Source organism: Muntiacus reevesi, chromosome 3, assembly GCF_963930625.1.
Source record: "Muntiacus reevesi chromosome 3, mMunRee1.1, whole genome shotgun sequence".
Classification (NCBI taxonomy): domain Eukaryota; kingdom Metazoa; phylum Chordata; class Mammalia; order Artiodactyla; family Cervidae; genus Muntiacus; species Muntiacus reevesi.
The window spans coordinates 87,188,455-87,205,129 of NC_089251.1; the positions used below are offsets into that span (position 1 = coordinate 87,188,455).

The 16,675-nt window shown below is 36.5% G+C and overlaps 1 protein-coding gene across 4 annotated transcripts in view; it reads right to left on the reverse strand.

Moving 5' to 3' along the window:
* Positions 1 to 16,675, reverse strand: part of SPAST (spastin) — a 53,437-nt gene that overhangs the window by 12,013 nt on the left and 24,749 nt on the right. For all 4 annotated transcript variants that reach the window (XM_065929475.1, XM_065929474.1, XM_065929473.1 and 1 more), the window contains 10 exons: positions 15,038 to 15,225; positions 13,868 to 14,001; positions 13,492 to 13,585; positions 8,093 to 8,167; positions 7,070 to 7,141; positions 4,790 to 4,865; positions 4,412 to 4,503; positions 4,191 to 4,270; positions 2,158 to 2,200; positions 914 to 993 (listed from right to left, as the gene is read on the reverse strand). In XM_065929475.1, coding sequence (XP_065785547.1) covers positions 914 to 993; positions 2,158 to 2,200; positions 4,191 to 4,270; positions 4,412 to 4,503; positions 4,790 to 4,865; positions 7,070 to 7,141; positions 8,093 to 8,167; positions 13,492 to 13,585; positions 13,868 to 14,001; positions 15,038 to 15,225 — 934 coding nt within the window. The remainder of the gene's footprint in view (positions 1 to 913; positions 994 to 2,157; positions 2,201 to 4,190; positions 4,271 to 4,411; positions 4,504 to 4,789; positions 4,866 to 7,069; positions 7,142 to 8,092; positions 8,168 to 13,491; positions 13,586 to 13,867; positions 14,002 to 15,037; positions 15,226 to 16,675) is intronic.

A 16,675-nucleotide genomic window follows, 5' to 3' on the forward strand; every position in this document is an offset into this window, starting at 1 on the left:
TCTACAGATTACTGAGTCTCTATCTAGACCAAGAGCTGCCTGGATGGAATGAGGGGCAACCAAGGAAGATTTCCTCATCTGTAGGACACCCTATAGGACAGACAGGGTGAAGGAAGGGTCTGGGGTAGAAGACATTGGCAAAAAGAGGTACACCTGAATGGGATGCCACAGTGGGAACTCCTGGGCAGCCAAGAGATTATTAAAGGGAGCTAAGAACTAGGGAAGTCAAGAGGAGAAGGAAAATAGAACAGGAAAAAAACATTTACTTATCATGCACTCTGTTAAGTAACTGCAGAAACATTATTAGTGGATTTTTTACTGGAATAACAAAGAAGGCTCTCAATATTTCCAAGTACTGAATTTGATCTTTTTTCATAGGTATCTGGGAACTCAAGAGTTTTTACTAACAATACTAGCTATTCACATTCTTGCTGAATATTTTAAATTACTTTTTCAGTTTTTTCCAATGACTAAAAATGCATGAGTGTATCTCCTATATTCAGTTTCTACTTAATATACCACTTATAAAAAAAGTTGAAGATGTCAAAGTTTAAAAAAAATTATGTGCAATACAAAAGAACAATTTAAGTGAAAATACCTGTTGGTGTGGGCAAATATGCAATGTTTTACATCTGAACAATTATTTTAATACAACTTAAGTTTATAAAAAAAAATATAGTACCATCATTAGCAAATAGCTAAATAGGTCATATCTTCCAGAGGATTTAGAAAATGAAATTTAGGTATCATACATAAGAAAATGAGATAAGTGAGAAGATAAAGGAAGTAGAGAATGAAATAAGTTTTCAGATAAATTACTCGTTTCAGACATGAGCTTACTTTAAACAAAACAGAAAAAAGACTTCTTAAAAATAAAGAAAAGCTGCAGGATAGACGAAATCAAATCACTCACCTAGCAAGTTGAGCTAGTTCTTTTTGGGTCAATGGGCTTCCTTGTTTACATAATAGATTTTTTAATAAAAGTAGTCGTGTCTGAAAAGAAATATTAAAGAATTATCAGTACTAAGAGTTAGCTTAATAAAATATCCAGGAGTTAGGTTCAAATCCTAACTCTCATTTAGAAGCTCTATGATTTTACACAAAACACTCTACCTCTTACAGTCTCACTTGTATCTATTAAAATGACAATTTTTTGAAAGTTCCTAAAAGAGTAAAAACTAATCCAAATAAAGCACTAATAAGCAAACAGCTGCTGCTCCCACCAAGGATGTTAAGGGTCTGAGGTAGACAATCACAATTTAAAGCTATGGATTCATATAATATGGACTCTCACTCACTTTAAGTCTATAATTCAGTGACTTTTAATAAGATTAGAGTTGTGTAACCATCACCATAATCCAATTTTAGAACATTTCTATCACTCCAAAAAGCTCATCTGTGTCTGTCTGCAATTAATTCTGACTTCCACCCAAAGCCTTAGCTAACCACACTCTACTTTATGTTTCTAGGAATAGCCTTTTTTTAGACACTTCACATAAATGGAATCATATAATAGGTAATCTTTTGCATCTGGCATCCCTCACTTAATAAAATGCTTTTAAGGTCCATACATATTACGGTATGTGAAAGTACCATATATGGAATGGTATGGTACCATTTAGCAATAAAAGGAATAACCACATTTGTTTATCTATTCACCAATTGATGACTAGATTTTTTTGCAGTTCTTGGCTATTATTTATAATGCTGTTGTAAAATTTCTTGTACATGTCTGTATAGATATATGTTTTCATTTCTTGAGTAGAATCTTATGAATAAAATTTTAGAGTCTTACATGCATGCTCAGTTGCTAAGTCGTGTCTGATTCTTTGCGACCCTATGGACTGCAGCCTTCCAGGCTCCTCTGTCCATGGGATTTCTCCAGGCAAGAATACTGGAGTGGGTTGCCATTTCCTCCTCCAGGGGATCTTCCTGACCCAGAGATTGAACTGCATCTTCTGCGTCTCCTGTGTTGGCAGGCAGATTCTTTAGCACTGCGCCACCTGGGAAGCCCACGGGGTCTTACAGTAAGTTTATCTTTTTAAGAAACTGCCAAACTTTCCAATGCAGCCGTACCATGTACTAGAAGACGTAATAATGTTAAATGGTAGGTCTTGTTTCTGCCTAAAATTAAAAAGTTCAAACATGGATACATACCTCCTCATTTGGCAAAGACACATAAACCCGTTTGGTAAAACGCCTAAAAAAAGGATTCAAGCAATCTCAGAAATACAGTTTTGAATTTAAATAGCAAATAACAAAAACAAAGCTTTAAGGATAACGCTCAAAGCATGTGAATACATTTTAGTAGTCATTAGTGTAAAAAGGCACTCCTTTAAAACATTCTGGTTAAATATATAAAATAGATAACTAATAAGGATCTACTGTGTATACCACAGGGAAGACTACCCAATACTCCATAATGACCTACATGGGAAAAGAACCTAAAAGAGAGTGGATACATGTGTGTGTATAACTGACGCACTCCGCTGTACACCTGGACCTGACAGAACATTGTAAATCAACGGTACTCCAATAAAATTAAAAAAATTCTAGTTACTGTTTAAAAATCCTTAGTATTGTCAGAACTAAAATAACCATTTGTGTATCTGTATTTTTTAACAGTAGTTAACACTTTAAAACAAAATATCTGATGTAAGAAGTTGCAGAAACAGATCTCTGCTATCTCCTTGAAACTGAAAACAACTAAAACCAAGAACAACAGAAACAGAAATGTAAACTCCATCATCAGCAAGCTAGGCAATGTTCACAGAACTAAAGCGTACGAAGAAGGCATGCCTAGGGCAGTGAAAATTACACTGACAAAAGTGAATCAGACAGGACCTGCCACTGCAAATTCCAGACTCGGTTGTCAGAGCAGTTTTCAGAGGAGACAGAGAACACTCTGAGGGGAAATAAAACTAACCTCCCCACATTTAAACAAGCACGCGAGGACTGGCTCTGCAGACCATATGACCCTCGTCAGTAGTAAAGGAATGACAAGGAAGATGAGGCTGGAAAAAGAAACTCAAAGACACAACATCTTTGTAAGAAGACATCAGTCAGTCTGGCAAGAGGACAAGCTATCTTGAAATGGCCCATCTTTTTCAGTTGAAGAAGACTAAATAGGCCCAATCTCTTATTTATATACATGTACACATCTTTACCAGGTGGGGCTTTGTTGTGAGTCAAGGAGACCGCCCACCATTCTAGGGTATATAGGACAATTCAAGATATTTGCATTGCTATCTTACTTTTCTAGCTCTTCTACAACATCCTTCCAAAATTAGGTTCCCCAAGAAAACTCCCCTTATACAAATAAAATAGGCAAAGCAGACAAATGCATAGGACTGATTTTAAAAAACAGTACCAAAAAATAATGGAAAGAATACAGTAAACATAAAATAGATAAAATGAAGAATATTCACAAGAGGATTTTGCCATAAAGCAAATTAAAATTGTGACTAAATGTCTCTCCAAGAAAATAATTTAATGAAAAAAAAAAAAAGGCTCCTATGAAATAAGAGCTCAATGAGATAGAAAGGTTCAAAGAAGAAAGACAACAGAAGATGAAAAATGGGATTGCAAAGAACAGGAAAGGAATAAAAAAGAAAACAAAAACCACCACAGAAACAAAGGTCACCAAAGTAACAGTAGTAGTAGAAAGGATATTAGACATTAACCCTACTGGGTTAACCCGTAAATGTGAATAAAAAGCAGGCTGGCTTCAGACTTTCACACTGCAACATCCAGTCCTAGAAACAACAGGTAATGCTACAAATTCCTCAGGAAAAGAATGGGAGGTCCAAGAATTTTATGTTGAGTCAAACTGTTCTCCCAGTAGAAAGGGAACACATTTGCTCAAACACATGAGAAGAGAGAATGCAGCTCCCATGAACTGTGTTAGCAGGGTAAAAATCAGTTTTGGAGTTTAAAGATACTTTAATCCAACTGAGAAGAAATAAGCAATTTGCCTAAAACCATAAAGCTAAAAATAGTTTTCCTGATATCATGCTGGTCCTGTCCTCAAAAGTTTTGTTTACTAACAAGAGGCCAGAAGATGGATATAGAGAGGAAAACAATGAATTTAGTCTTCACACTGAGAATGAAAGAGACAAAAGATACGTGAGACGAATGAAGGAGTACATAATCTGTAATAAATGCATGTGTTTCCACATAAATTTCCCTACCTGAGGACAGCTTCATCAAGCTCTTGTGGCCTGTTAGTTGCACCCATTACAAGCACTCTGTCATCTCCAGCAGACTGTACCTATAAGTCAAATTTTTTTCAATACTTTTAAAGTAATAAAGAAAAACACAATGAAGTTGTCTATTTCTAATTTGGGTCATTCAACTGGAAAATACATACACTAAAATGTTACCACATAAAAATATCATAATCAATACGTACACCATCAAATTCTATTAGAAATTCAGTTTTTAGACGTCTGCTAGCATCATGTTCTCCTTCTCTTCTTTCACACAAAAGGCTATCAACTTCATCTAGAGGAAATACAAGGATGAAACTTTAATTAAAACCCAAACTACATGAGTTATCTGAGGTTAACCTAGTTTATTATTTAGGTTTTTAATATAATGTATCCTACTCAATTTGTTGGATAGTCTTTAACCTTGTGTTTTTTAAAAACTTTTTACTTCTGCAACTATACTTCAATAAAAATTTTAGAAAACTTTTTACTTCTGAATAATCTTTCCTATCATTCCCTCACATCTGGGAGAAGGAAATTTTACAAATGTTCAACTAAGCTGTTGGAAGACATGTTCTTACCTATAAAAATTATGGAAGGTTGAAGTTCTCGAGCCACGGCAAAAAGAGCTCTCACCAATTTTTCTCCTTCTCCCACCTAAAATAAGGCATTGTACACTGTTAAACCCATAAAATGCAAGATTGTTCCTTCCAGCTTTTATAATTTCACTACTGAAAATCTAGTACCTAGGAATTTAACTTCTCTTTCTTTACAGCAACCAAAGATTTGGTTTAAAGAACAGGGGTGAGGGGGGTTATTGATTGTTCCTTATAATATTAGTAAATAGACTACTTATTTATTATTTAAGAGAATCTGGTGAGTACTTTTAAAAAACAAAATATATCTCTGTCTTGTTTCACTATGCATTCCTAAGACTTGAGACTGGGGTGTAACTACTGAGAAGAGGGAACACCAGAGGACAGAGGGATGCGGCAATATTCCTTAGGCTGCAGGGTGTATTTATAGAAGCACGTAAATTGGAACGTGCTCCAAAATCACTGCAGATGGTGATTGCAGCCATGAAATGAAAAGACGCTTACTCCTTGGAAGGAAAGTTAATGACCAACCTAGACAGCATATTAAAAAGCAGAGACATTACTTTGTCAACAAAGGTCCATCTAGTCAAGGCTATGGTTTTTTCAGTGGTCATGTACGGATGTGAGAGTTGGACTACAAAGAAAGCTGAGCACCAAAGAATTGATGCTTTTGAACTGTGGTGTTGGAGAAGACTCTTGAGAGTCCCTTGGACTGCCAGGAGATCCAACCAGTCCATCCTAAAGGAGATCAGTCCTGGGTGTTCATTGGAAGGACTGATGTTGAAGCTGAAACTCCAATACTTTGGTTACCTGATGCGAAGAGCTGACTCATTGGAAAAGACCCTGATGCTGGGAAAGATTGAGGGCAGGAGGAGAAGGGGACAAAAAAGGATGAGATGGTTGGATGGCATCACCGACTTAATGGACATGAGTTTGGGTGGACTCTGGGAGTTGGTGATGGACAGGGAGGCCTGGTGTGCTGCGGTTCATGGGGTTGCAAAGAATTGGACACGACTGAACGACTGAACTGAACTGAACTCCTAAACAAAGCTTGCTCTACTAAAACCATCTTGAAAATCCATTCTCACAATACCACTGTCAATAAATGTCAAAGCATTTCTAGGTAGTCCAGGTGGTCTATGAACACTCCTTCAGGCATTATCGGGGGCTTGAATACTATACTAAAGCTATTCTATACACCAAAGCATCTATGCTTCGAAAGGGTCATGAGGTTTGCAGTAATCCACTACAAAAACTACTTAGTCCTCTAGGTGGCATCTTTTTATTGAAAATTAAATTAAAAAAAAAAGGAAAAGCCTCAGATTTAGATTCTGCAAAACAAATATTCTCAGAGCCAGAAGGAACCGCAAGAGATCACCTCTTATGACTTCAACACTGTAAGATTTCCCTGGTGATCCAGTGGGGTGAGTCCACCTCTCAGTGCAGGGAACCTGGGTTCAAACTCTGATCTGGGAAGATTCCACATGTGGTGGGATCAACTAAGCCTGAGGGGCACAACTACTGAGCCCGTGCTCCGCAATGAGAGAAGCCACCACCATGAGAAGCCTGTGCATCCCAACAAGAGAGCAGTGCCTGCTCACCACAACTAGAGAAAGCCTGCATGCGGCAATGAAGACCCAGCCTAGCCAAAAATAAGTAACTACATTAAAAAAAAAAAAAAAAAGCCACTTTATAAAGGAAGTAAAACCTAAAGTGATACTTTCTTTTTTTTTTTTTTTTAAAGTGATACTTTCTTAAGGCCAGTTCTGTACCTAAGTTAGGTTGGCATCCCTACCTCCTAACTTCCAGGACAGTGTTCTCTGCTGTAGTATGTGCATAATATAGGTAGCCTACTGTAACAACAGTTTTACTTGTAAAATTTCACACAGGAAACAGAACTTAACCAGGGAAAGTATCACTATATAGTTACTTTTAATTACTTTACAAAACTGAGACCTCTGCCACTACCTGATCTTGTACTTCTAGCCTCCAAATTTATTGTTCAAGCCAGCTAGTCTGTGGTACTTTAATACATAACCCTAACAAACAAATCTCACAGAAAAATTTCACTTTTAAACGAGCCTAACAAATGCACGTAACTTTCTACTTTGAAGAGTAAAAAATAGATATTTAAATAATATGTAAGTAATAGATATAAAACTCATAGAAAAACATCTTTGTGTAATGTTATTGCCATTTATTCTTAACACAGTAACATTTAGACAATAACTTAAAGCATGACAATACTAGAAAAAGAACACTCACATATTTTGAAGTTAAACTTGCAGCACTTATATTAAAGAAGGTTGCATTAGATTCTGCAGCTACTGCTTTAGCCTTTAAAAATCAGAAGGGTAAATATATTAGTTCAATTGCTTTAAAAAGATAACCACATGTGATCAACTTAATTTCTAGAAAACATTTCCTAAACACATAAGGTATGACACAATTTTCAACAAATAGCAATCAATGTATTTCCTCCTCAGCAATGAGGAAAAGGTGCAGCAGGAGCTGTGCTTCTTCTCACTCTCTTTTCTCTAAGAGAGATGTCAAAGGGACAGGTTGAAAAAAAAAAAAGAAGCGTGTGTTATTCTCTTCCCAGTTATAGAAGATAACTGGTTAGAGAAAGATAAACAGCTAAAGGAAAAAGTTACTCTTTCCCTATTTAGTTTCCCTGTAGCAGAGTCATGCAGGAAAAGAGGCATTCAGATCCTAGCAAAAACTTCTGGCAAAATAATACAGAAAAAAACAATCTGTTGTATGTCAGTTATGCCTCAATTAGAAAAAAAGAAAGGAAGAAATCTGTATCAGGCTGATTATTTTATTTTAATAAACCTGCTAAAATAGAAAAAAAAAATCAGAGATTAGGAAGATACTCAATATAGTAAGGTAAGCTCTTCCAGGGCAAAATTTTAATATTTAACTTGGGAAAACAATGAAAATTATACTGTTCCCAGCATCAAACTAATACTGGAGAGATAACATATATGGTTTTTCCCCTATCTTCATCATTAAGAACTAGCTTAAAACCTGGGAGTTTCCTGGTGGTTCAGTGGTTAGTACTGAGTGCTTTCACTACCATGACCCTGGATTCAACCCCTGATCTGAAAACTAAGATCCCGCAAGATGTGCGGTGTGGGGGGAGGGGAGGAATGGGGGACGGAGAAAGTATATAACAACAAAAAGCAAATCATAAATAACAGATTCAGTGACAATGAAATGTTTCTTTTATTCATATTATACTCTTAATAACTCAATAGAACATACCAATTTAAAAAGAATTCTTACCAGCATTGTTTTCCCATTTCCAGGTGGACCAAATAGTAACAAGCCTCTGGCAGGAGCCCTAAGCCCTGTGAACAACTTAAAAATACATACTTTAGTTCACAACTGTGATTCTGGAGACAATTTTTCCAGACATATTAATTGTGATCTAAAAAGTATTATTTGTTATCAGTAGCATCCTCCCAAAGAGAGTTGCCCAGAGCTCTAAAGAGAACATATAATCAATAAATCACTATAATTACCAAAACCAGAAGAAAACAAAGTGAAATAAAACCGAATTCCTATTGATCAAATTGAAAGCAACTGAGCTTCCCCGGTGGTCCAGTGGTTAAGAACCCGCCTGCCGATGCTGGGGACGCAGGTTCAGACACAGGTCTGGGGAGACGCCGCAGGCTGTGAGGCAACTGCCCGAGAAGCATGACTCCTGAGCCCGCCGGCTGCAACTGCTGGCCCTGGGCGCCCGCGAGCCCGTGCCCCACGGCAGGGGGCCGCCACCACGAGATGCCCGTGCCCCACAACCAGAGAGTAGTCCCCGCACACTACAACCAGAAAGCCCCCTCGTGCAGCAACGGAGACCCAGTACGGCCAAGATAAAAATTAAACACATTTTTAAAATACAGTTAAAAAACTGAAAGCAGGCTGATTAAACAAGACATACTGAACGAAGAATGTTTCTCCACTTCTTTTAGAAATCTCACCAAAGTAACAGTAAATGAATAAAAAAAGAAATAAATATTCAAAGCAAAAAAAATTACAAAAGGAAACAGAGGACACAAAATTTTGTAGATGGTAAATTAATAAAGTGTGGTAAATTATTTAAAGGAGTTGAGGGAGCTAAACCTAAGCGCCTGCTTGTGAAGGGATACACAGACACCAGGAGCAAGCTGACATGAACAAAAACCCCTGGAAAAGCTCTGGAATTGGAGGAATCAGGTGTGGGAGAAAGCACTAGTAAGGCAGGTGGCCAAAACCAGGGAACTGACTGAAAGCCTGTGTGCGGAACCACGGGAGCCAGGCTCCTGCCCTGACCAAGAGCACGCGGCAGGCACTGCCCTTCCACAACAAAAGGGGGCAGAGGCCTCCTTCTCTGGACACATTACACCGCAGCTGCCCGACGCAAGGACACCAGGCAGGGCAGGCGTGAGGGTGAAGACCCAGCTGGTAACATTTTACTGAACAGTCAAAGTGTATGTACTTTTACGCTGAACCATATGAAGTAACTGATATTCAACTTAGAGACAAAATTTTATTTGAGTGGGCTCAGGTTTATAGAAAATTTAATGGAAAGAACAGTTTCCATGTAACTCCTCACCTCTCCCACTTCCCCTATTATTAACATCTTGCATTGGTATGGTACATTTAATACAGCTGATGAATACTGATACATTATTATTAAGGTAACTTCATGGTTTACATTAGGGTCCACTATTTGTGTCAAATATTTACATTAGTTTCATATAGAACAGTTTCATTACCCTAAAAACTACCTTCTCCACCGTCTATTTAACCTTCCCGTCCTCCCCATGAAGTCTTGGCAACCACTGATCTTTTTACTGTCTCCACTGTAATTCTACTTGGAATCATACAGTATTAGCCTTTTAAGATTGTCTTGACTGAGCAATATGTACTTAATGTTCCTCTGTGTATTTTCACAGATTGATAGCTCATTTCTTTTTAGTGCTGAATAATATTTCATTATTACAGATATACCATAGCGTGCTTATACATTTAACTACTGAAAACCATCTCGAAAGAACAAAGGTTAAAGTATTTGCTTTAAGTAATTCTGAGAAAAAATTAACTCAAGAATGTATTTTTAATATTATTTATCTCCTTCAAGCCACTTTTAGTGTTCAGTAACTTAATTATTGTTGTTGAGAAGGACTTAAAAATAGCTGAGAAAAGAAGTGAAAGGAATCAAAAAAAAAAAAAAAAAGAAGTGAAAGGAAAAGAAGAAAATGAAAGATATATCCATATGAATGCAGTTACATCATGAAGTCAAGTGGACTTAGGAGGCAACACTAAGAACAAAGTTAGTGGAAGTGACAGAATTCCAGCTGAGCTATTTCAAATCCTAAAAGATGATGCTGTTAAAGTGCTGCACTCAATATGCCAGCAAATACGGAAAATTCAGCAGTGGCCACAGGACTGGAAAAGGTCAGTGTTCATTCCAATCCCAAAGGGTAATGCCAAAGAATGTTCAAAGTACCACACTACTGCACTCACTTCATATGATAGCAAGGTAATGCTCAAAAATCCTTCAAGCTAGGTTTGAACAGTATGTGAACCAAGAACTTCCAGATATACAGGCTGGATTTAGAAAATGCAGAGGAACCCGAGATCTAATTGCCAACGTCCATTAGATCATGGAAAAAGCAAGGCTATTCCAGAAAAACACCTACCTCTGCTTCACTGACTATGCTAAAGCCTTTGACTGTGTGGATCGCAAAAAACTGTGGAAGATTCTTAATGAGATGGGAATACCAAACCACCTTAACCTACCTTCTGAGAAATCTGTATGCAGATCAAGAAGCAACAGTTAGAACTGGACATGGAACAATGGACTGGTTCAAAATTGGGGAAGGAGTACGTCAAGGCTGTATACTGTCATGCTGCTTATTTAACTTACATGCAGAGTACATCATGCAAAATACCGGGCTAGGTGAAGCACAAGCCAAAATCAAGATTGCTGGGAGAAATATCAATAACCTCACATATGCAGATGACACCACCCTAATAGCATAAAGCGAAGAGGAAACAAAGAGCCTCTTGATGAAGGTGAAAGAGGAGAGTGAAAAAAGTCGGCTTCACACTCAACATTCAAAAACTAAGATCATGGCATTGGGTCCCATCATTTCATGGGCAAATAGATGGCGAAACAATGGAAACAATAACAGACTTTATTTTCTTGGGCTCCAAAATCACTGTAGATGGTGACTGCAGCCATGAAATTAAAAGACGCTTGCTCCTTGGAAGAGATGCTATGACAAACCTAGACAGTATATTAAAAAGCAGAGACATTACTTTGCCAACAACAGTCTGTATAGTAAAAACTATGGTTTTTCCAATATACAGATGTGAGAGCTGGACCATAAATAAGGCTGAGCACCGAAAAATTGATGCTTTTGAGCTGTGGTGTTGGAGAAGACTCTTGAGAGTCCCTTGGACTGCAAGCAGATCTAACCAGTCTAATCTATAATCCTATAGGAAATCAATCCTGAATATTCATGGGAAGGACTGATGCTGAAGTTCTATCACTCTGGCCACCAGATGTGAAGAACTGACTCACTGGAAAAGACCCTGATGCTGGGAAAGGCTGAAGGCAGGAGGAGTAGGGGATGACAGAGGTCGAGATGGGTGGATGGCATCACTGACTCAATGGACATGAGTTTGAACAAACTCTGGAAGATGGTGAAGGACAGGGAAGCCTGGCATACTGTAGTCCACGGTGTCGAAAAAAGTCAGACGTGACTGAGTGACTGAACAAAAAGAAAACTTAATTATGCTTCCGTGTTTCTATTTTTATTTATTTTTTTTGCTTCCGTGTTTTTAAGATGAAATAAAAATTCTAGCACCGTAAAAAAATGAATAAATTCATCATGATGCCTGTCATACCCAACTTTCCAATCTAGCCTAACAATGTCCCCATTGTGATCCATGCAAGCTCCCCACTGTGGAGAATTAAGACTAAAGCTGATCTGTTGCACAATAAAGGTGCTTTATGAAATAAACTCTGACCCATGATCCATTTTACAGTCTACTGTGAAAAGATGAGCTAGGACAATCATATTCTCTTTCTTGGGAATCTTAACAAGAATTATAAAAATGTTCAAATTGGCAGGTGCAGAGATAAAGAGACAAATGGTCCAAATCCTGAGATTGGGCTCTACCTCAGATGCTGTTCCTCCTCAAGTTCCAATTTAGTACGTTTACTAAGGCTTCTGCCCCACCCAAGACTAGGTTATTCAACTTTGAAATCCCAGTTTTTTCAAATAGTATGGTCCTACCATGGAAATATTCTTAAATGTAAATTCATATGCTGTTTGACCTTACTCTCCACTTTAGATGTGCTCCTTAAAGTTATGCATACAGCAGAAGCTGAATGACTTCTAACACAGTTCAGATATTTCCTTACTATCTTTACAATTTTAGATATATTTTTGTACCCTAAGAAGCACATCATTAATAATAAAGCCCATACTTGAGACTGATCCACCACTTAACTAAAATGTAGAGAAAGAAATTTAGGTCTCAGGACTAGTTTCTTTGGCAACACATGGACTAAATGATTGCTAAGACCCTTTTCAGGTCTACGGTTGCATGAATCCTTTCAACAAGCATTTTTTGGTCAATACTCAGTCTGCTGCATTTACTACTCTTATATATAACCCCAGGGAAAAAGTTAGCCCAAAATACAAACCATCGTATGTTTCCTCAAAGTGTGGCCTGAGGTGGTAGAAGAGACAAATTTGGCTACTATAAAGACAAATGCTTTCCACCTTAATAATTTATTTGATTGAGTATTAAGAATATTCAATTAGTATATTAAACCAGTGACTTCCTGCACACTGCTTCTTAGAATGAGCAAGAGGTAAAAGAAAGTAGAAACAACAAATAATAAATTTCAGTACAGTTGGTACTCACGAGTTACAAACACCATGAAGGTAGTACGAGAATGACAGAGACTACAGAAAAATAGGGCCACACAACCTCTACACGTTCGTGTAAGAGTGTATTCACAATAACGTGCCACATAACATCTATGTTCACGAGATTTTGTAAACAAGTCCACAAAGACTTGAAAGCTCAGGAGGAAGAGAAACAGCTGGCCCAGACTGGATCCTCAGATTTATTTTTTGCAATTTTTTCAGAACAACATCAAATATGAAATCTGTTAATTGTGAAGATCCAAAACAATGTCAAATATGGAAAATTAAATATTTATTATCAACTGCAAGATTACCTAACTTCTTCAGTGAGTTAAAAAATTATGGGATGGAAGGTTAGGCCCCTATCCATCACTTATCAGCTCTTCACTTACTTTGATCACTTAATATCTTCAAAATAATTCTTTTAAATAACTTTATCTTAATTTCTCTTTTCTCCAGTATGATTTCTGTGTCTTAATTTTAAATCTCTCTTACCTTAATATAAAATTATTGCCTGTTAAATATTTTTCCTATAAACTTAATTACAAATGGATTGGCAATTAGTTACCATTATCGTCAATCTCCTCTCCAATATAATCAACATCAATTGCTAATGATTTTTCCTTTAAAAACAAAAAAAATCAAACCTACTGTTAAATGAATTAATCACTCTAGTGTAGCTCATTTATTTACTGATACTATGGATTCAGTAATGGATGATGCTATAAAAAAATGACTATATAAAGTCCTTACCTCAGGCCTCAGAGAAGGAAGAATAACAATTTCTTGCAATGCTTGTTTTGCCAGCTCTTGACCAGCTATATCATCAAATTTAACAGCTGTTCCACTAAGAAACAGAATTTCAGTTAACTACACACAGAAATATTCTTCAGTTATTGTAATATTAATTTTAAGCTCTATGTAATGTAGCCATTTTTATGTTAACTAAGAGTGAAACTATAGTTAAATCAGTAAAGCAATGACTTTCTCATTTACAGTAATTGAAAATCATCATAAAAATTAAATATGTAAATTAAACAAAGTTTTTTATTATCCATTTTATTTATGATATATTTTGCTAATAAAAAATGTTTAAACTCCATAAAACACTTTAGATGACAATACTTACTTGTCCACAATTTCATTCATTATAAGGTTAGCAAGGTTGCTGTCCACATTCCTAAAATTCTTCAAGTCTTTCTTTTTACGAGCAGCAGTTGTAGGGGTAGAAGGTTTATTTGTTCTACTTGTTTTTGGTGTACTCTTGGAAGGACACAAAATTTTGATGTGAAAACACAACATAATGTTTGCAACTTTCACATGTGAGTTAACTTTAATGCTCACAGAATTAAAGGGATAAAAGTAGCAAAAAATGGACATAAAAATTCCCAAATTGTGTATTTACTCTAAGATAAAATGGCATTCTCTGTAGAACTACATTTGGCATGAAGTGGATTTACAGAAGATTTTATCCAGAGAGATTTACTTACTATGAAACAAAAAGGATCTCTATGACAACACACTCACATAATTTTGATACTTGTTACAACTTTAACAAAATTCTATGTATGTTTAATGTTATAAAACATTTATGTACATTTACATAATTATACAAAAACGAATTTAAAATGACCTATAGGGAATTTCCTGGCGGTCTAGTGCTTGGAACTCCCTGCTTTCACTGCTGAAGGCCTGGGTTCAGTTCCTGCTTCAGGAACTGATATGGTAAGCCACACTTCATGGCACAGTCAAATAAAGAAATAAAATAAAATTAGGGAAAAAAAGACTGGATAAAGAATACATAAAACAGACTGGATAAAGAAACTTACTGCTAAAAACACCTAGATAGAGAGATTTCCTTCAAAGATAATAGAGAAAAAAAAAAAAGATTTGCTTTTTAGTAGCAAGTTGCCTCTGCTACTTAGATTTTATTTTTTATTCTTTTTACTTTATTTTTAAAAAATCAGTTTATTTACTGTTTGGCAGTACTGGGTTTTCACTGCAGCATGTAGTATCTTTTAGTTGCAGCATGCAGGATCTAGATCCCTAACCAGGGATCGAACATAGGTCCCCTGGCTTGGCAGTGCAGAGTTTTAGCCACTGGACCACCAGGGAAGTTCCTACTTAGATTTTTATAAACCTAAATTTAAAAAAAATAAAAGAAATCATTCAACTTTGTGGAAACTTATCAATTCTCTTAAGGTATTACAAAGTACTTATAATAAATTTAAGCAAGCATTATCATGTTAAAAATTTTGTTTGCAACAGCATAGCAACTGAAGTTACTGTCTCAAAATACCTTATGCGTGGCAGCTGCAGAACCAGGTCCTTGTCTCACTCCAGAAACCATGGATAAACCACTGCAACTAGGTGCTCTATGGTGGCCTGAAAGACCTGTGGGTCCAGTTTTCATAACTGTTTTTGAACGAGGCAGTGAATTACTAGCATGTGTTAACGGATCTTTTCTTTTTGGAACAGCTCCACTTTCTATCAAGGCAAAAGTAAAGTCATCATGGTCAGAAAATTCTGGTTAAACATTATAAAAGTTAATGTAAGGACCAGTACAAATTTGAAAGCTAATAATATTATTTTTATTTCAACAGTATCTCAAAATAAGACTTCAGTCAGAATATATACTAAAGTGTTCATAACAATTGTTACTGGGTGTGGACAAGATTATGAGTATTTAGCCTTTTCCTTTTCCTAGTGTATAATTTTCTTTTAAGAAATATGTATTTGTCATAAAAAAGAAATAACTATTTGTGGGGGCAGGAGGAGGATACAAAACAGGTATCAAGAAAATAAAGCTGCCAAAATTTTTTTCTTTTTTGTTTTATTTAAAAGTTGCCAAAAATTAAAGAAACAAAATGTAGTAAAGGCACTAGGGATAGGCTGTATGGGGGTGGGGGTGGGGACAAATAGCACATCATTCCAAACTTTTAAGACTACAAAACAGAATGAAAATCCAATCTGTGCCACCAGATGAGTTTTAAAAGGTAATTTTAATTTAAAGAGTAAAACGTTGTGGGTAATATGCCAAGTATTTCGTGCTGTATCTATGTTACCAGGTGGCTCCACGATAAAGAATCCACCTGCTGATGTAAGAAGACACAGGAGATGTAGGCTCCATCCCTGGGTCGGGAAGACTACTCATTCAGGATTCCTGCCCAGAGAATCTCATGATCAGAGGGCCCTAGCAGGCTACAGGCCAAGGGGTGACAAACAGCCAGACATGGCTGGGCATACATGCGTGCACATATCAATAAGCAAGTATAAGATAGTTTCTATTAAGTCTAAAAGGTCACATGACCTACCTACTCTGCTCTTCTACATCAATTATACATTTTAAATGTTCAAATCTCACCGCTTCTAAATAATATTTTCATATACTACATAACAAACATCAGAGTTTATTAATAGCAATGTTCACTGTTAAATCAGTCAGCAAATTAGAGCAGCCTAGAGAAAAGACTAGCTTAAAGACAAAAGCCTTATCGTTGCTTTGTCATAATATCCCTTAATACGGCTTAAGGAAACTCCAAACAAGGGAACCTGCTTCCAGTGTAGGGGGCATGGGTTTAATCCCTGATTGGGAAACTAAGATCCCACATGCCACACAGTGTGGTGAAAAAAATAAAAAATTTTTAAAGTAAAGTAAAATAACCAAGGGTTTTTTCCCAATAAAAAAACACAACGTTCTGTACCATTTGTTCCAGGAACTAAAGGATAATGACTCTATAGGAAAAACCAGGAAAGCAATCCAGAAAAGAGAATGACAATTAAAAGCTTAAGTGTCAATAAAAGCAAGATCTGTCTAGGGTGATAAGTATTTATCACTCATTTCAAATGGAAAACAGGAGACTGGAGAAGAATTTCTACAAACAGAAAATGTACAGTCCTAAGATTATAAATGGATAAGGTTTTTACAAGGAACTGT